General features: G+C 59.1%; 2 protein-coding genes and 1 long non-coding RNA gene across 16 annotated transcripts in view; 2 read left to right on the top strand and 1 right to left on the bottom strand.

Annotated features, from left to right (window-relative positions):
* The window catches only part of GOLGA1 (golgin A1), a 69,401-nt gene extending 61,117 nt beyond the window's left edge, over positions 1 to 8,284 (top strand). For 11 of the 13 annotated variants that reach the window (XM_089302531.1, XM_008273323.5, XM_070056808.2 and 8 more), the window contains 4 exons: positions 4,871 to 4,930; positions 5,401 to 5,571; positions 5,947 to 6,033; positions 6,449 to 8,284. In XM_089302531.1, the coding sequence (XP_089158657.1) occupies positions 4,871 to 4,930; positions 5,401 to 5,571; positions 5,947 to 6,033; positions 6,449 to 6,529 (399 nt within the window). In that variant the 3' untranslated portion in view covers positions 6,530 to 8,284. The remainder of the gene's footprint in view (positions 1 to 4,870; positions 4,931 to 5,400; positions 5,572 to 5,946; positions 6,034 to 6,448) is intronic. The other 2 variants (XR_016211979.1, XR_016211996.1) reach the window with 1 other exon arrangement.
* Positions 8,285 to 9,273: 989 nt separating this feature from the next.
* Positions 9,274 to 14,837, bottom strand: ARPC5L (actin related protein 2/3 complex subunit 5 like). 2 transcript variants are annotated; one of them, XR_011382131.2, is made up of 5 exons: positions 14,547 to 14,837; positions 11,327 to 11,399; positions 10,634 to 10,810; positions 10,356 to 10,450; positions 9,274 to 9,806 (listed from the first exon to the last, which is right to left on the bottom strand). XR_011382131.2 is itself a non-coding variant. In XM_070056888.2 (4 exons), the coding sequence occupies exons 1-4, from the start codon at positions 14,693 to 14,695 to the stop codon at positions 9,744 to 9,746; spliced, it is 462 nt and encodes a 153-aa protein (XP_069912989.1). In that variant the 5' UTR covers positions 14,696 to 14,831; the 3' UTR covers positions 9,274 to 9,743. The 2 variants fall into 2 exon arrangements, 1 of the variants encoding a protein (XP_069912989.1); XM_070056888.2 differs by lacking the exon at positions 10,356 to 10,450 and having other exon boundaries at positions 14,547 to 14,831.
* Positions 11,406 to 13,266, top strand: LOC149128891 (uncharacterized). The gene is made up of 2 exons (XR_016212053.1): positions 11,406 to 12,293; positions 12,478 to 13,266. It is a non-coding gene; the product is annotated as an uncharacterized LOC149128891 (long non-coding RNA).
* Positions 14,838 to 18,368: the final 3,531 nt, after the last annotated feature.

Below are 18,368 nucleotides of genomic sequence, written 5' to 3'. Positions count from 1 at the left end.
CTCCCACATGAGTAGCAGAGGATCAAACACTTGGGTCATCTTCCACTGCTTTCCCAGGCCATTCTGAACCAGGAGTTGGATCTGAAGTAGAGCAACCAGGACACGAACTGGTGACCATAAGGAACGCTGGTGTCGCAAGTGGTGCTTTTACCTCCTACGCCACAGCGCTGGCCCCTAAATACAGATTTTAAAAATGACATACTGAGTGTATTTCTTGTTTTAATATTTATTTATTCATTTGAAAGGCAGAATTACAAAGAGAGAGAGAGAAAGCCAAAGCCTGCAGCACTAGCATCCTATTTGTGCGCCTTTTCAAGTCCCGGCTGCTCCACTTCTAATCCAGCTCTTTGTTAATGCACCTGGGAAAGCGGTAGAAGATGGCCCAAGTGCTTGAGCCTCTGCACGCACATGGGAGACCTGGAAAAATTTCTGGCACCTGGCTTCAGATCAGCCCAGCTCCAGCTATTGTAACCATTTAGGGAGTGAACCAGTAGATGGAAGATCTCTGTCTCGCTGTAACTCTGCATTTCGAATAAACAAATGTTTGTAAAGTTATAAAAAGTTCTTATTTATTTGAGGACAGATATATCCCATCTACTGGTTTACTCCCAAGTGTTCGCAATAGCTAGGACTGGCCCAGACCAGAGCCGGGAGGCCAGAACTCCATTAGGGTCTCCCTTATGAGCGGCAAGGACCCAAATACTTCAGCTGTCTCCACTGCCTGCCAGGGTGCACAGTTTCAGGAAGCTGGAATCGGGAGCCAGAGCTGAGATGCTCGGATGCAGGCGGCTCAAGCAGTGGTCAGCTGCGGCACCGTGTGCCCACCCCAGAGCTTCATTTCTGCGTGGCTTCTCTCTTCCTCTGCTCCCGCCTCTTCTGTCCTCGCTCTCCGCTGATGCCCCGCTCGCTCCACTACAAGACAGCTGTCACTTCCCGTGCCCTGGGCCTTCCTGTTACTGTGGTGCCCCTCCATCCACCTCTCGGGGCACCCCTTCCTCACCCACTCGGCATCACTCCGCCCTTCTCTGCCTTGGCTGCGCCATCGCCATCGTTTGTGCTGATGCAGGCCATCTTGGAGAAGCACTTGTCTCCCAGCCCCCTGCCGCCGCCGGATTCCTCCGCCACCCTCCGGGACAAGCCTGCGGGACACCTGTGACTGTGCCCTGGACGTTTCCACTCTTCCCATGCTCGCTTCCCCCCCAGGCCACGTTTCCAAAGTCCGAAAGTCCACTGCTGATTCTCCTGCCTGGCCTAAGCTGAGGGTCGGCCTCCCCCCACTGTGTCTCCAGCCTCTTCCTCGCAGGCTGCCCGCCGCCGTGAGATCTCACCCACGCCCCACGCTGCTGCGTCCCCTCTGCCTGCCTCTAGCCCAAGTGGCTGTGCACACTGAGACTCCTGCCTCTCTGGGTGTCTTAACAAGCATCCAACCTTGAACATCTGAAGCCAAACGTCGGCTTCGCCAGGCCGCCTAGCCGCTCTGTGCTGCCATCTAGCCTATCTCATGGTGAAGCCTGGGCCGCATCCACCTACATCCGCATCAGCAGCAAATCCTTTGGCTCTGCCTTCAAACTAGAGCCAGAATCTACTGCTTCTCATCGCCACTGCCTATCCTCCTCCTCTCTCCTCCAGAAGATAGCCTTGAACTTCTGCTCCCCCTCACTCCTCTGTCCCAGAAGTCCAAGTGCTTGCAGCGGCCTGCGAAGCATCACCTTTCAGCGCATGCCCTCTGTCTGCATCGCCCCCAGCCACGTGGGCCTCAGGGCCTCGCCCTTGCTGAGCTTTCTGTCTGGAAGACGCTCTGATGGCTCTTGCTCTTCCCTCCCCCTTCCGTCCGTCCTTCTCCCCCGTGTTGTTTCAGCAGCGAGGCAGGCTTCTGCCCCCGAACCCTCACCACAGAGCTCCCTAACTCCTTGTGTCTTTCTCTCGCTCCTCTTAGCACCTTCTGATGGTCTGTGTGGTTTTTCACTCATTCTTTTCCCTCTTGAGAGCTGAAATTTTGTCTTGTTTTGTTTACTGCTGTTTCTCCAGCCTCTAACATAGCACCAGGCACATAATAGGACTTTATAGTAATTATTAGAGAAATTGATGGACCAAAAATGTAAGAGAATGCGTAACATGAAATAGTGAATGTATTTTTTAAAAAAGATTTATTTATTTATTTGAAAGTCAGAGTTAGAGAGAGAGAGAGAGAGAGAGAGAGAGAGAGAGAGGTCTTCTATCTGCTGGTTCACTCCCCAGTTGGCCGCAGTGGCTGGAGCTGTGTGGATCTAAAGCCAGGAGCCAGGAGCTTCTTCCACATCTTCCCATGTGGGTACAGGGGCCCAAGGACTTGGGCCATCTTCCACTGCTTTCCCAGGACACAGCAGAGAGCTAGATCAGAAGTGGAGCAGCTGGGACTCGAACTCATGCCCATATGGGATGCCGGCACTGCAGGCAGCAGCTTTACATGCTATGCCACAGCACCGGCCCTGTAAATGTATTTTTTTTAAAGATGCATTTATTTATTTGAAAGCAGAGTTATGGAGAGAGAGAGAGAGGGAGAGACAGAGTGACAGATCTTCCATCCATGGTTCATTCCCCAAATGACCACAATGGCTGGGGCTGGGCGGGTCTGAAGCCAGGAACCTGGAGCTTCTTCCAGGTCTCCCAATTGGTTGGAGGGGCCCAAGCATTTGGGCTGTCCTCTGCTGCTTTTCCAGGCACATCAGCAGGGAGATGGATCAGAAGTGGAGCAGCTGGGACTTGAACTGGTACCACAAGTGGCAGCTTTACCTGCTACGCTACAGCACTGGCCCTGTAAATGTACTTTTAAGGGGAGGTCCAGCCTCATAGTCAACCAGGAGAATACAAGTTGAAACCACACTGAGCCGTTTTATAAAATTGTATAAAATTGGCCATGTTGCAGGTCATTTAAAATGCTCAGAAAGGGCCGGCACTGCAGCTCACTAGGCTAATCCTCCGCCTGCGGCGCCAGCACCCCGGGTTCTAGTCCCGGTCGGGACGCCAGATTCTGTCCCAGTTGCCCCTCTTCCAGGCCAGCTCTCTGCTGTGGCCCGGGAAGGCAGTGGAGGATGGCCCAGTCCTTGGGCCCTGCACCTGCATGGGAGACCAGGAGAAGCACCTGGCTCCTAGCTTCGGATCGGCGCAGTGCGCCAGCTGCAGCGGCCATTGGAGGGTGAACCAACGGCAAAGGAAGACCTTTCTCTCTGTCTCTCTCTCTCACTGTCCACTCTGCCTGTCCAAAAAAAAAAAAAAAAAAAAATGAAAAAATGCTCAGAAAGGGAGGAGCTAGACACATTTCACAGTCCTCTGACTGAGGACCTCACTCCCCAGGAGAAGCGGGGCTATATCTCTCTCTCTCTCTCTCTCTCTCTCTCTCTCTCTCTCTCTCTCTCTCTCTTAAAGATTTATTTATTTGAAAGGCCGAGTTAGAGACAGAGAAAAATCTTCTATTCTCTAGTTCACTCCCCAAAGGACTGCAGCAGCTGGAGCTGTGCCAGCCAGGAGCTTCTTCCTGGTCTCCCATCTGAGTGCAGGGTCCCAAGTACTTGGGTCATCTTTAGCTGCTTTCCCCGGCACACCAGCAGGGAGCTGGATCAGAAGTCCCAGCCACTCCACTGGCACTGCAGGTGGTAGCTTTACCTGCTACACCACAGCAGCAGCCCTGGCTATGTCTCTTGGGGAGCCAAAGCAAACTCCAGCTTTTCCTTGAAATGAAAACTCGGGGGCCAGCGTTGTGGTCCAGCAGGGTAAACTGCCACCTGTGCCTCCAGCGTCCCAGCTGCTCCACTTCTGGTCCAGCTCCCTGTTAATGCACCTGGGAAAACAGCAGAAGATGGTCCAAGTCCCTGGGCCCCTGCTCCAACGTGGGAGACCCAGATGGAGTTCCTGGCTCCTGGCTTCAGCCTGGTCCAGCCCCAGCTGTTGCAGCCTTTTGAGAAATGAACCACTGGATGGATGATCTGTCTTTCCCTCTCTTTCTGTTTGCCTTTCAAATAAATCAATCTTTTAAAAGATAAATAAAAAAAAGAAATGAAAGCCAATGTTGGTGGCTTGTGCAGAAAAACCATGATCTTTCACACTGTTCATAATAAGCATTGGGGCCGGTGCTGTGGCACAGCCAGTAAAGCCGCCACCTGCAGTGCCAGCATCCCATATGGGCGCTGGTTCAAGACCCAGTTGCTCTGCTTCCGATCCAGCTCTCTGCTACGGCCTGGGAAAGCAGTAGAAAATGGCCCAAGTGCCCTCCCCCTCCCTCTACCCTGTTCCTACTCCTCCCCCTACCCCTCTGTGTAACTCTGACTTTCAAGTAAATAAATAGATCTTTAAAAAATAATAATAAGCATTGCATTTGGAAAGGCAACAGAATGTGGCTCAAGTCCCTGGGCCCCTGCCACCAACATGGGAGCCCCAGATGGAACTCTAGGCTCGTGGCTTTGGCCTGACCCAGACCTGGGTATTGTATCTGGGGAGTGAACTGGTGGACGGAATGTATCTCCCTCTCAGTCACTTTGCCTGTCAAATAAATGATTTAATAAAAAGTAAGTATTGCACATGCCTGTGGTGTCTGAGGAGAACCACAGTGACGGTGGGAGCCGTGAGTCTGGCCTTGTGCCCTCCTTCACCTAACACAAGTGCGAAGGAGCGGTTGTAGCGGTGCTGGCAGGGGCCTGAGGACTGAGCGCCCAGGACGCCGCCGGCAGTAGGCGTGGCACGCAGTGTTGAGCACATAGGACAGCCCCACAGCAGCAGGCACGTGGCTGAGGCAGCTGAGCGCGGGCCTGGTGCAGACCCCTCCCGGGTGGGAGGGGACAGAGCCGCGGAGGAGGGCCTCTAACCACGGCCTTGTGGGGGTGGGGCTTTGTCTCAGACCATAAAGCAGATGCAGCAGAGGATGCTGGAGCTCAGAAAGACTCTGCAGAAGGAGCTGGTGAGTGCCCCAGGCGCACAGCCCTCTCCCCTGCTGGCCCCCGCCCGCGCCCTGCATCCCCACTGGGCCCCTGCTCTCTGATCGGAGGGGGCTCTGGTGGTGCGCCGGCCCTGCCTCTGTGAACCCACCTCCGAGAAGGGCTCTGCAGCCCGGGCGCCTGCCTTCTCAGCCCGCAGCCTCCCTGGAAATGGGTTTCCTCCAGAGGGCAGCGTGGCTCTGTGCAGACAGGAACAGCCCCGGCCCCAGGCTGGGGGCTTACTGCCGCAGGGCCGTGTCCTTGGCAAGGAGAGCAGTGTCTGAGTTTCCCGTGACCTCCCGCCCCCTCCTGGAGGAGCTGAGCCCTTCTCAGATCTGGTCTTTGCCACTAAGAACCCACTGGGGATAGGCTGGGCCTCCCATGAAAAGTTCTAGACCCAACTTGAAGACTGTGCCATAGCATCTGTTCCTTTTCTTGTTTTTGGGTTTTTTAGAAAATCAGACCTGATAATGAGCTTTTTGATGTTCGAGAGAAGCCTGGCCCTGAGATGCCAACCCTGGCACCTTCTGTCACCAGTAACGCCGACCTCACCGATGCCCGCGAGATCAACTTCGAATACCTTAAGCACGTTGTTTTAAAATTCATGTCCTGTCGGGAATCCGAGGTAACGGGCAGCCCTGCGTGCATGGCTCCCCCAGCCCACTTCCTCCGTCCCCTCCTTCCTGTGGGCACTCAGCCGTGCCTCCTGCTAAGCGACGGGTAGGGGAGAGCTCGGTGGGCACAGGCTCCTGGTGGGAGCTGCAGGAGCCACTTCTAACCCTGACCTGGGCGCCAAGGCCAGAGCCCTGGGAACTGCGCGGCCCGCAGTCCTGGGACGTCCCAGCAGACGTGGAGCTCAGGGGAGCGCGGCCGCTGCTCCACCTCAGAAGGCCTGAACCCTGCCCACCGTCCACTTCTTGCTAGGCGAGAACAGGAAATGCTCTGTTTAGCCCCCTGACTCCCCACTCCCCACCCCACAGCAAAACTTACTCTGTTCCAGGCTTTTCATCTTATCAAGGCGGTGTCGGTCCTGCTGAACTTCTCCCAGGAGGAAGAGAGCATGCTCAAGGAGACCCTGGAGTACAAGGTAGGCTTCCCGCCGCCCGGCCTCCCCCACCCAGCGAGCCCGGCCCTGCAGCGGACCAGCTGCCGCCCTGCCGCCGCTCGGTTGTGCACAGGTGATGGACTTGACCTAGGAAGGATTCGGTGAGGTCAGCCGCACGCCCAAACGCCCGCTGTGCCTGTGCAGCAGGCCTAGCGTGTGTGGGAGGTGCCCCTGCGCCAGCAGCCCCAGGCCTGGCCCGGCTCCCAGACGTTAAAAGCTGCCTCCAACTCCTTGCCCTTGCCCTTGTCACCTCGTTTCCTGCCGTGAGGACAGGCTCTTGGCCCCGCAGACTGGTTCCTGGCACCACCCCCTCCTCACTGCTCTGCCCGCCGCAGGGGCTGCTGCTTCCTGTGCCCGGCCTGCCCGCGCTCAGCAGCCTCTCTTGTTTCTAATGCAGATGTCGTGGTTTGGGTCCAGACCAGCCCCCAAGGGCAGCATCCGGCCGTCTATTTCAAACCCTCGGATACCGTGGTCCTAGGGAAGCACCCGAGGACGGAGCGCCGTGGGTTGACTCTTTTTCTGTGAAAAGTTCGCTGACACACCAGTCTGGGTGGGTTTTTAATCACTGTAACTGCAGTATTTTGTACAAGCGTCTAAACATTGTTTACAACACTTAAGGCCCACTTCCCTGCAGGCTCACATGCACCTCGGGAGGGAGCTGATCCTGTGTCTGGCCACCAACAGGAGGGTCCGGCACTCCCCGGCTGCCACAGGGCTGCTGGTAGCCCAGCTCTGGCCAGCACCCTGTCTGCACCCGAGCCTCTGCCTATCCCGTTAGCGTGCAGAGCCGTGGCCACGGCCCTCAGGCGGTGCTGACCATGATGACGCGGGCCACACTCAGCTGTGCTGCGGCTTCTAGAGGGGCCCTCCGCCAGGGCGTGGGGTTCACAGGAGCCAAGGCTGGTCAAGCCCTCCTCCCAAGAACACAGCGCTCCCCTGGACCCTCAGATGTGCACATCGCGAAGGCACGCTGAGGCCAGGTGGCCTGAAGGACATGCAGCTTGCTGACGGCATCTCCACTGTCCAGAAGAAAGCTAGCAAATACAGCGATCCCAGTGTAGCACCAAATACACTCAATGGCCTTTTTAATGAATGTACTTGTCTTGGATAGGTTGCTGGCAAACCATTTTAAACTATTTTTTATAGCTGAAGTTCTTTGCTGTTATAAACATGTCTTCTGTCTTAGAAAATCCATTGAACTGATGTTCTTAAAGGACAATGAGAGCGCATCAAGAGGAAATTCTTTCTAAAAGCAGGAGTCCTGTCCCTCTGTGGTTTTGCTCGCGTCCTGCGCATCTGCTGGCCCCGGGGCGGCCGGGGACCTCCTGGGCCCCGCCCGGAGCCTGTGCTTAATGCCCCTCCCCCAGCCTGGACCAAACCCTGGGAGGGGCTGCCCCTGACACCAGAGGCCCAGGTGGCACTGCTGCAGCAGCTGACAGCACCCCCGCCGCCGGCCGCCCAGAGCTTGGATCCGTTACTGCTGAGGAGAGGAGAGACGCTTGTTCTGGACACGGCGCGTCCTTCAGCTGAAAGGGAAGCCATTGATTGATTGATACTTCAGTGAGTCTCGCTGGCTAAATGAACAAGAGTGGCTGGAGTGTCCGTATCCAGTGACGTACAGGTGTTTCTCAGTTAGGCTTTGGGTCACTGCACGTATGTACATGCACATACGGATAGGCAGATGCCGAACAGGCCTGGCAGAAGCTCACCGGCGCTGCCCCGCGCCACAGCAGCCAGGGCAGTGCCGGGCAGCCTGCCGCTCGGGTCCCTCAGAACGCTGCGTTCCATTCCCTGGTGGGCGACACGAAACCGGCGTCCCCTGGGCTCCGTCACTTTGGTAGGAGGAGTGCGAGCTGCTGGGGCAGCTGTAACACTTGGGAGGCAGGGTCTGCTCCGCCCGGCTTCTCCTGCCCCGGGGGCGGGTCACCCCCGCCTCAGGTGTCCTGGGGCCTAGGAGTGTGTCCCCTTAGGGAGGAGTTGCTCGGATTCAGGGTTCCTCCTGCATGTTGAATTTCCCTCAGCTTTAAGGGGAAGAATGGAGTAAACATTCTAAGTGATTTCGTGCACTTTCACTTGTATAAAATGTCCTGTATAAGGCAGTATACATAGCCCTTTCTATGGACGTTGCTCTTGATCTCACTCAGTGTTGTAAATAGGATTGTACTCCTGAGACTGCTGTAGAAAACTCACTTGTGGTGCAATACACTTTTTGATTAAAGCGCTTCAATTCCGATGCAGTTGCCGGGGGTTTTCCTGGATGGTTTGCTGTCTCAGTGCTTGTTTGCCTGGTTTGCTGCTAGTACATTGTCTCTTGTTTCCAATACTTCAAGGGCTACAGAACTGTCTTTCAGAAAGAACCCCTCCCCACTCAGCCAGGTTTGGGTGAACGTGTAATTTAATGCAGCCAGCAGCCTAGTCCTACCGCCCAAAGACCACAGTCATTCTACAAAGCGGGGAGGGGGGGGTGCTTTGGTCAGAGGAGCTTGCAGAGGCATTCGGGTCCCTACCTCTGACAGCGCAGAGCTCTCCCGTGAGCTGGAAAAGAGGGCTTGCTGTGAGTGGTTACATCACCTCCTTCGCACCCACTGGCTGTTCCCTGTGCCCGGCTTTTAGTTCTTTTAAGAACCCTTGTCCGGGCAGGAGCTTGGGACCCCACATCCCACAGTAGATCCCATAGTGCCTGGGTTTGAATCCCAGCTCCGCTACCAGTTCTGGCTTCCTGCTGTGCACACCCTGGGAGGCGGAAGCGATGCTGAACAGTTGTTGAGTCCTGGCCACCCCCGTGGGGGCCTGCATTGAGCTTGGGCCCACGGCAGGACTTGGGAGTGAAGCAGCAAATGGAAGCTCTCATTCAGCTTCTTTCTCCCTCTCAAATAAATACTTAAAGAAAAGAAAACCTGCTGATGCTTCACGCTGCTGCTGCACCCAGCAGAGCCGGAGCTGGGAACCAGGGGTGTTCAGGCCCACCCTCAGCGCAGACCAAGTGTAGTCACAGACTGAAGACCTGACTGATCATCAAATGCCTGGCTCTGCATTCGCTTAAGTGAGCTCCAGAGTGACACCCAGGTCAAAGGAGTGAGGAACAACAGTTACTGAGCAAACCTCTCAGCCGAGGCTCGCAGCGGCCAAGCAGGGACGCTCTCGAGCCCGTCCAGAGTTCCTGGAACAGCCAAACTCTCTCGTTCCCATCCCATCCCACCCTACCTTTCAGAGACAAGACACCGCGATGTGTATACTAAGAAGCCAAGAGCTTTATTGATGCAGCAGGCACTTTACAACGAACCCGAGAGCCCACCTTCCCGGGAGGTCGGGGGTCTGTACAAACTCGGGTTTTCCCACAAGCTGTCCCTTTCACCACAGCCCTTGGGTCTGCACCTGCCCAAACCATCCCTCCCCCAGCCTCAGCTGGCAGCACGCACAGCTCCACCTGACCAGTGCTGGCCAGCCTCTCTGTCCGGTCCCAGTGCCCGTTCTGCAGTACTGTGTAGACGAAGGCAAAAGAGACGATCAGGTCCTGCAGAGGATTTGGGAAACAGACGATTTCTCCCTCCACCTTGAAAATAAAATACACTTCAGTGGCCACGAGTCCTGGAAGAGTCGAGTCGGGCGCTCCTAGGAAGGTGGTCCATTGTCAGTCCCTTCTGCACCGGCCTGGGCATCCAAAGTTCTCGAGGTAACAAGTCCTTTGACTTTTAAACAGTCTTTCTTGCTGTAAGAACTCTAATAATGGAGCCTAGTCCTCCTACTGCTAAGGCCTGCGGAGCAGGAAAAGGAAATGTGTCAGGTGAGACCTGGCTGGCCACGACGGGCCCACGCCCCCCAGCCTGACCGCATGTGCCGACCCTCGGAGAAAGGACTCCTGCGACGTGACCACCGCCTCCGGCAGCAGGAGTGGCCCGGGCCCAGGCACCGTGCACGCCCGGCAGAGCCACAGTTCCTCTCTCAGCAAGTCCCTCGCTTCCAGGCTGCCAGCGCTGCCCGAGGCACAGGAACGCACACCGGCCCACTGGAGTGGCCTCCACGTCGCGCAGGGGGACTGCTCGCCCCGCCCCCAGCGCCTGACCCCTGTCAAGGGGGCATGCGGGGCAGGGCAGTGGGCACGCAGGCCTGACGGAAGGCACCCAGGTGAAGAGCGGCAGGCGGACGAGGCCATGGTAAATGACTGTCGTGTTTGCTGCCCACTGCGCGCTCTGGCCTGCTGAGGCCGGGGCCAGAAGCCCTCGCAGCTGGCGAGGAGGCTCAGCCTTCATCCTAGGACCACCCCACTCACCCAGCAGTTGACTCCACCAATGCAAAGAAAGTACCATGACGCGCCAGCCAGCCAGGAAGCATCCCTGCCACTCCACACCACGCCTGGTCACCTGCACCCATGGCACACAGCAAGGGCCCCCTGTCCTGCCTGGCACAAAGCAGCAGCTATAAAGTGAGTGTACCAGAGACAGCAGAGCCCGACCAGGTGCTTCCCTGGGAGGGGGAGGGGACCAAGGGTCCCAAGTGGAGGCTTGGCCCCGGCTCTCGCAGGGCGCCTGCTGAAGCCCGGGGTGAGGCAGGGGCTGGGCACGGGGCCGGCATGTCCACGTACCTTTTCATGCCACTGAAGCAGCACTGCACTGCTGTTTTCCGTGGGCTTCTCAAACCCTTTATAAATGTACTTCATTAACAAGTCGATGCCGTTTCTGTCCAGAGACTGCACCGCCTGCTCAATTTCGCTGCTTTTGAAGTTAGTGAGCACCTTCAGCACCACGCCCTGGGCTCGCTCCTGCAGAGGAAAGAGCGCGCGTGAGGCCCAGAGCCACAGCCGGGCCCATCCTTGCCCCACTGTAGGCACAAGTGGGAGGAGCTCGCCAGAAGCACTGCCCAGTTTCTAACTCGATCTAGGATCAGACAGCTTTTTAAAAAAAGTGGGCTAAGATTCTCCCACTGGCTCAGAGTACGCAGTACTGCCTGTCAATGACCGAGTAACTGAGTTCCTCCACTTCCCATGGAGGAGGTGCTTTCCTGGGCAGGCGCCAGGATCGGACAGGTGGAGGAGGAGGTGCCCCTTCGAGAACACAGGCTGACTCGCTGCGGCCCCCGTCAAGACCCGCGTCCCGGCATCGAGGAGGCCGCAGCCAGCAGTGTAATCTGTCCTCTTTCCAGGCCGTGTGAACAGGACTCTGAGAAGCCGTAAATTCCCTGTGCATTCAGAGCCCACAGAAGCAGAACAGGGCCAAGTCCCCGGAGGGAGGCCCTCGGGAGCTGCACACACAGACGGGGCCCTGCCCCGCCCCTTTACCTTCACAGCCTGGTTCTTGGTGTTGACCGGAGAGTTCCGCAAGGCGGCGTGGAACGCCCGAAGCATGTCCCCTGTGCACCAGCATCCGTTAAGGTCAGCCAGGCCAAGCGTGTCCGCGCGCACCGTGGGCCCAATCCGAACCGCTCCGGGGCACTTCACGAGGATCCCGAGGCCCAGCTGCTTCACAGCCTGGAGCTGCCTGAGCCCCAGGCAGCGCCTCTCTGCCTCCCCACAAAGCAGCTGCCCCTAAGGGCCAACTGCAGTGAGGTCCCAGGGGCCCCGCCCAGCGCCCCACCTGCCCCCACTGGGCACTCACAGGCCTCTCTCATCTCTCTACAAAGGGAAGCAGGAAGGCACAACCGGAAGTCTCCTAATTCTTCACGGATGCTTTGTATCAATTCCACTACTAAAGGAATGAAGAGACACTAACGCTTCTTTCTTCCAGGAGCTACCGTGGCCAGAGAGGTCCGACTGCCAGTCTGTGAGAACCCTCGGCCCACAGAGGAGCCACTCTGCCCCGCCCAAACCTCAGTGGCAATCCTGATACCACATTCTTTGCCAATACCCAGCATGCAAAAGAAAATGACAATCTGGGTTAAGTCCCCAAAGGCGACACCTATTTTAAACCGAGTTACATCATGTGAAACACTGGCTTCAGCCACAAGCTTCAGAAATAGCACCAGGCCCGACCAGGTGTCTGCTGCGCCGTGCGGCGAGGCCCCCTGAGAACGGAGCCCCCAGACAGGGCTGGGCCTCCTGCGCCCCGCTGCCTTCAGACTGGGCGGCGACCCAGCCCCTGCACTTCAGCTCTGCAGTCCCCCCCCAGCCTAACCAGGGTCCCTAGGCCAGCAGCGCTGATGAGCTCTGCCCCTCTTCTCTAACCTGGGGTCCCGGGCTGACAGGAACACAGGCCCGCATGCTTTTCACTGAAGCCTGCCCTCCTGGCAAACCCAATCATCCGGAGACGGTAGGCAAAGGCCGGTCGGGGGAGAGGGGTGGGCGGGGGCCTGTTAGCGCCCTCAGTGGCACCAGGCTGTCGAGGGAAGGCCTGCAGCAGCCGGGAGCAGCAGGGAGGGCGCCCCTGGGAAGCTGGTGTCTGCACCCCGCAGGCTTGAGGCCCTCTCAGAGAACCAAACCACTGCTCTCAACAGGCGGCCCAGGAAGAAAGGGAACTGATACTCCGCGGACCCGCCAGGGGCTTTCGCACGGCGGCTCATCCCGGGGGAAAACCCCTCCCAGCAAGGCTATTCTGGTTTCAAAGGCCATGAAGCTGCTGGAGGGTGGCGAGGTCCAGCCGTCCAGCTCGCCTCCAGACCCAAGCGCTTCCCACAATCCCTCGCTGCCGCTCAGGTCCAGGTCGTGTGCTGAGCACCCAGCAGGCTGCCTTCCATGAAGAGGCGGCAGCAGAGGCTGACAGGTGTGTGCCTGTGCGAGGTCACACAGCCGCAGCGGCGCGGAACTGGTCTGTGTGCACGCACGGCCGTGGTCCTCCACCTCTCCTGGGCGCCTCCCACCATCACATTTCCTGTACAGCCCTAGGACGGGCAGCCCCTTCCCCCCAGTCAAGTAACCTCTCCCTCTGCAACTCTCCCCTCTGCCCCAGCGCTGTGGCACAGCAGGTGAGGCCACTGCGTGCTCCAGCTCTCTGCTGTGCCTGGGAAAGCAGAAGAAGATGGCCCGAGTGCTTGGGCCCCTGCTCCCACGTGGGAGACCCAGCTGAAGCTCCTGGCTCCTGGCTCCTGGCTCCGGACCAGGCCAGCTCTGGCCATTGCAGCCATTTGGGAGTGAACCAGCGGAAAAAAAAACATCTACTGCCTTCAAATGAATGAATGAATACTTACAAAGAAAGAAAGAAACTCTACAGCTTACATCCAGCTATCTAAAGTCCAATACTTGGTACAGGGTAGGACTCAATAAACATTAGCTCTTTCCTCCCGCCAGCTGGGTCCCAGGATTTCAGTCCTCACTCGCTCACCTCCCGCTCCCTGACCCCTGACCCCAGAGGCACACCCTCCAGGAGCAGAGGACCCTAGGCCTCCAAGCAGCCCGAGGAACCAAACCAGGCAGGGGCCGAGCGAGAGGCGCCCTTCAGCAAGTCCCTGCACAGCAAGGTCGGCGTCAGCTGCCCAGGCCTTGGGCTCGCGCGCTGCGGCCGGCGGCCCCGCCGCCAGCAGGCCCTCCCGGGGGCCCCTCCCCGGCCCCACTGCCCCAGCAGGGTGAGCCAGGCAGGAAATACAGGTTGGAGCCTCCACCTTTGGAACCCATTCTAGTTCAAACAGAGGGCTGGAGCGCAGAACTCCTCCCGAAGGCAGTGGGGCCTCCAAGCTGAGTCAACTGACTCAACGCGGGGCATCTGACCTCCACCCGGCGGCGGCAGCCTCCAGCCCCGGCCCGGCAGGGGCGGGGGAGGGGCACGCACTTCCTCTGCCACCGTCTGCACAGGCAAATCCCGCCCGCCCCAGCGAGCCGGTTTCCCGTGCTCGGACTGCGGCGGGCCCAGGCAGGCTGCGCCAATCACCTCTATTTTTAATCTTCCCTAGCCGCCTGCTTTCTGCGGCCACGGACAGCCTTGTCCAGCCCTGGGCCTCCTTGCACCTCGCATGCGCCGTGCGCTGCTTCTCAGCTCGACACCAGCCGCTCTTGCCCCTGCGGACCGGCAAATTCCCTCGGGAAGCGCGGCCGGGAGCGTGCAGGTGCAGGGCCCAAGGCGCTCCGAGGAAATGGGAACGGGTGCGCAAGGCTGGCGTGCAGAGGGGCCGGCCGACTCGGGAGCAGGAGCGCACGGCCTCGGACCCCAGGCCGCCCCGGGCTGCAGCCCTCATTCCCCGCTGGGTCTGCCCAGCCTCTCCGCCCTCCGCCGCCTACTCACAAGGTGTGCAGGCAACCGGGGAGGCCCAGGCCCCGACGGCCCCTGCAGCCGCCCGATCTCCCGCAAGAGCCGGAGGGAGCGATGGGGGGCGAGGGGCCTGGGCCCGAGGCACGGTCGCCGTAGCTTTGGGGCCGCCGAGAGCTGTGCCCCAAGGCCCAGGGCTGAGCTGCTGCGGTGCGGCCCGGCGCAGAGGGGAGCCGGGTCGGAAGGGAGACAGACTGACCGGCCGGGACCGACAGGAAGGGCAGCGGGAGCCCAAGCCCGGCATGAGGGAACTGGAGCGGCCGCACCAGAGAGGAGCCCAGGCCGCAGCGCGCGCGGAGGCCGGACCGCCCCGCCGGGGAAGGATATTGCCGCAGGAGCCCGTCCACCTCGCTAGGGTCCGGGCCTGGCTCTCCCGCCGCCGCCGCCGCCTCCTCCTGCTCGTCCACGAATTTGTTCTCGTCGAACTCGTCGATATCCACCCGGCGGAAGCGCGAAGACAGGGTGTTCCGGGCCATGGTGGGAGCTCGGCGTCGCTCAGCCGGCTCCGCTCCCGGACCGACCTCGGCTCCGCTCCGCTCGGCACCGGCTCCGGCTCGGGGGTGGGAAGCGGCCGCCGGGCACCGCCTCCACCTCCTCCGCGCGCAGCCGCCGGCCCGCCCACTTCCGGTCTGCGCCGGAACCGGAAGTGCGCAGAGGAGGGCGCGGCCTAGGGGAGTGGAGGCGTGCCGGCGCGGCGGTGTCACGGATGGTCTCCTCGTGCCTCGTCGGCTCTGTCTGCACGTCTCGGGGTGTGGATGCCTCGTGCCCGCGCAGGCTTAACGCCGTGTGCGCCATAGCTGCGCTCGCTCTCTGGTTCTCTCTCCGAGGAGCTCCTTCCCAGGGAACGGCGCCGCGGAGTCCAGGGGTCATCACTCCCCGGACGGAGCGCGCGCGGCTCTGCTGGGAGGGGGCCTCGAACGCACTGCACTGAGCCAGAGCAGGTGACCCCGTTATGAAGCAGAGCGCGTCCAGGGGGTTGACGACGCTGGAGCCCTTTTGATTTGAGGGTGCGGCGACTTCGTGCCGCCAGGAGGAGATGGCCCTGGGGCTACCGTCGTTGGCCGGAGGGCCGGGACGTGGGCCCTGCGCGCCGGGAGCGGCATTCCCAGAGTCTGAGCTGGGGGGCTGGGCGGCAGGGCAGCGGCAGGGTCGGGTTCCGGCCTGGGCCGCTGCCGGAGAGGTTCTGTTAACTGACTTCAGCCTTAGGCTAAAGCTCGTGTTTCACATATGATTTGTTGAATACTTCTCATTCAACTGTGTCTGCAGATAAAAATGCTGCCGGGGCCGCTGGTGTTGGGCCTAGCCGGCAGGAAGCCTGCATCCCATATTGGAGTCATCCCTTATTGGAGCCTGAGTCCCGGCTCTGCCCCCGCTTTCAGCTTCCGGCTGTGTGCACCCTGGGAGGCAGCCGGCCCCTGCCACCCACCTGGGAGCCCCGAGTGAGTTCCTGGCTGCAGGCTTGGGCCTTGCTGGCGTGTGGGGAGTGAACCGGGGCATGTCCTCTCTTTTTTCTCGTCCGTGGCAGGCAAAGCCCTCTTGCATTTCAACTCTATACTTGGGAAGTTTTCTGACTCAGGAAGGCCGCGTGACAGCAGAAGTTTGTATCCGCAGACTATCCTGATAAGGGACTTGAGGGGCCGGCGTGGTGTAGTGGGGGAAGCCGACATCCCACACGGGCACTGGTTCATGTCCTGGCTGCTCCACTTCCGATCCAGCTGCCTGCTACCGTCCCTGGGAAAACAGCAGGGATGGCCCTGCACACACACTGAAGCCCCTGGTTGTGGCGTGGCCCAGCCCTGGCTGTTGCAGCCATTTGGGGAGTGAACCAGCAGATGGAAGATCTGTCTCCCTCTCTGTAACTCTGCCTTTCAAATAAATAAATCTTAACATTGATTTATTTTATTTGAAAGGCAGAGTTACAGAGGGAGAGAGCGAGGTCTTCCATCCGATGGTTCACTCTCCAAATGGCCGCAACAGCCAGAGCTGTGCTGATCCGAAGCCAGGAGCCAGGAGCTTCTTCCGGGTCTCCCACGTGGGTGCAGGGGCCCAAGGACTTGGGCCATCTTCTACTGCTTTCCCAGGCCACAGCAGAGAGCTGGATCAGAAGTGGAGCAGCCGGGTCTCTAACCAGTGCTCACATGGGACGCCGGCGCTTCAGGCCAGGGTGTTAACCCACGGTGCCACAGCGCCGGCCCCAAATAAATAAATCTTAAAAAAAAAAAAAAAAGAAAGAAACTGGAAATACCCATTTTACAAACAAGGAAATGGCATCCAGAAAAACTAGAATGAAAGGTTCCAGGTCATGGTCACAGAATTTGTTTATTTGAAAGAGTTATATACAGAGAGAGGTAGAGACAGAAAGGTCTTCTATCCACTGGTTCACTCCCCAAATGACTACAACGGCTGGAGCTGAGCTGATCTGAAGCCAGGAGCTTCATCTGGGTCTCCCATGCTGGTGCAGGGGCCCAAGGAGTTGGACCATCATCTGCTGCTTTCCCAGGCCACAGCAGAGAGCTGGATGGGAAGTGGGGCAGCTGGGACTCGAACCAGTGCCCATATGGGATGCCACGTTGCAGGCTGGGGCTTTAACCCGCTGCACCACAGCGCTGGCCCCAGTCATGAACTTCTGTTGCAGTCAGGGAGACAGGATTTTAGAATCTGTACTAGCATACTACTCAGGATGACTGAGAGCTAAGGAGGGGAAAAGTCACACGGGGCTGGGAGTGCCTTGTACAACGTGGTCGGAGGAGACGAGGAGATGGAGCCAGGCACAGGCCCAGATGTGGGGAAGGCCCAGCATGTTCCAGAAACAGGCCGTGCCGGAGCAGCAGACACAGGATGGGGGAGGTGAAGGCAGATGGGACGCACAGCCCTGGAAGGTTTTATGTGAGAGCGCTCCCCTCTACTGGTTCACTCCCAAAGGACTGCAGTGCCCAGGCCTGACTTCTGACTTAAGAAGTCTGAACAGGGGCCCTCTAGCGGCTGTACTGAGAATACAGCTGGGGTCAAGAGCAAAGCAGGCCTACGGGCCCAGGTGTAGGCAATGGTGGTGGCTCACGGCAGGGAGCGCCAGGAGTGGAGGGCAGAGCTCACCGGAGTGGACAGTAAGAGAAAAGGGACTCACGGATGGCTTCAAAGATATGCAAATCGCTAACAAGAGTAAACATTTGGAAAATAGGACAGCAAAGCCCAGGTACCACTAGACTTCCATTCTAGAATAATCCATGCCAACCTAGTCTTTTTTTTTTTTTTTTAACTTATTTGAAAGCCAAGTTACAGCATGAGAAGGAGAGGCAGAGAGAGGAGAGATCTTCCAAATGGCCTCGACCTAAGCCAGGGCTGGGCCAGGCCTGAGCCAGGAGCCAGGAGCTTCGACCGGGTCTCCCACGTGGGTGCAGGGGCCCCAGCACTGGAGCCTCCTCCGCTGCTCTCCCAGGCACATCAGCAGGGAGCTGGATCGCACAGCGCAGGCTCCACTTGTCTGCTTTGTTTCCCCAACCCCGGCACCTCCGGGAAGCCTGCCTTGCAGGACCTGGGGCAAAGCATCCCAGTACTGGGCCTGGACAGCTGAGAAACTGAGCCAGGCGGTGGCGCCCCAGCGACCTTCCAGACCGGCTGTGGCCACCATCGAACTCAGGATGCCCGGGGCTCAGAGGACTGCAGAGGGACACTCGCGCAGGGGGTGGCTTTCGCAGGCCGGGAGGGGAGGGGGCTCCAGACAGCAGCAAGGGAGCCCTGGGAGGCAGAGTTTCTGAATGCCGAGCGGGTAACACGGAGGCACCGACCGAAGCCCGCTGTTCGGGGCGGCCAGGGTCACCTGCCCCGCTCGGGGGTCCCTCTCTCTCTCCCGACCGACTCCAGTGTTCGCTGGTGATGCCCGCAGCGAGCCCTGGGCACCAGGTCTCGTGCCAGGCGCTCTCCCATCTTCATACACACAGACTCGAGAGGGGAAGGGGGCGCCAAGGGTCTCAACAGCAAGAACTTGAAACTCAGTCGGCTCCCGAAAAAGGCGGAGTACGAACGCCCTTTCCGGTCTGCCGGCACCGCGGCGAGCACCGAGCTGAGCCGCCCGCCGCCGCCCGGCCCCGGCCCTCCCTCGGCCTCGGCGTCCCGAGCAGCGCGGCTCAGAACGCGACGCTGACTCACGTC

This window comes from Oryctolagus cuniculus, chromosome 1 (genome assembly GCF_051225735.1).
Source record: "Oryctolagus cuniculus isolate XC-2025 breed Fujian yellow rabbit chromosome 1, ASM5122573v1, whole genome shotgun sequence".
Classification (NCBI taxonomy): domain Eukaryota; kingdom Metazoa; phylum Chordata; class Mammalia; order Lagomorpha; family Leporidae; genus Oryctolagus; species Oryctolagus cuniculus.
The sequence above is the reverse complement of the archived record's forward strand: the minus strand, read 5'-3'. Positions and strand labels throughout refer to the sequence as shown.

What these genes read in the sequence shown, in the direction of transcription:
- ARPC5L (XM_070056888.2), bottom strand. Translation starts at nt 14,695, where the DNA reads ATGGCCCGGAACACCCTGTCTTCGCGCTTCCGCCGGGTGGATATCGAC. An exon ending in GTGGACGGGCTCCTGCGGCA is followed by an intron (nt 11,400 to 14,546) that starts ATATCCTTCCCC and finishes ATGCTGGTGCAC; the next exon opens with AGGGGACATGCTTCGGGCGT. An exon ending in CCAAGAACCAGGCTGTGAAG is followed by an intron (nt 10,811 to 11,326) that starts GTAAAGGGGCGG and finishes TTTCCTCTGCAG; the next exon opens with GAGCGAGCCCAGGGCGTGGT.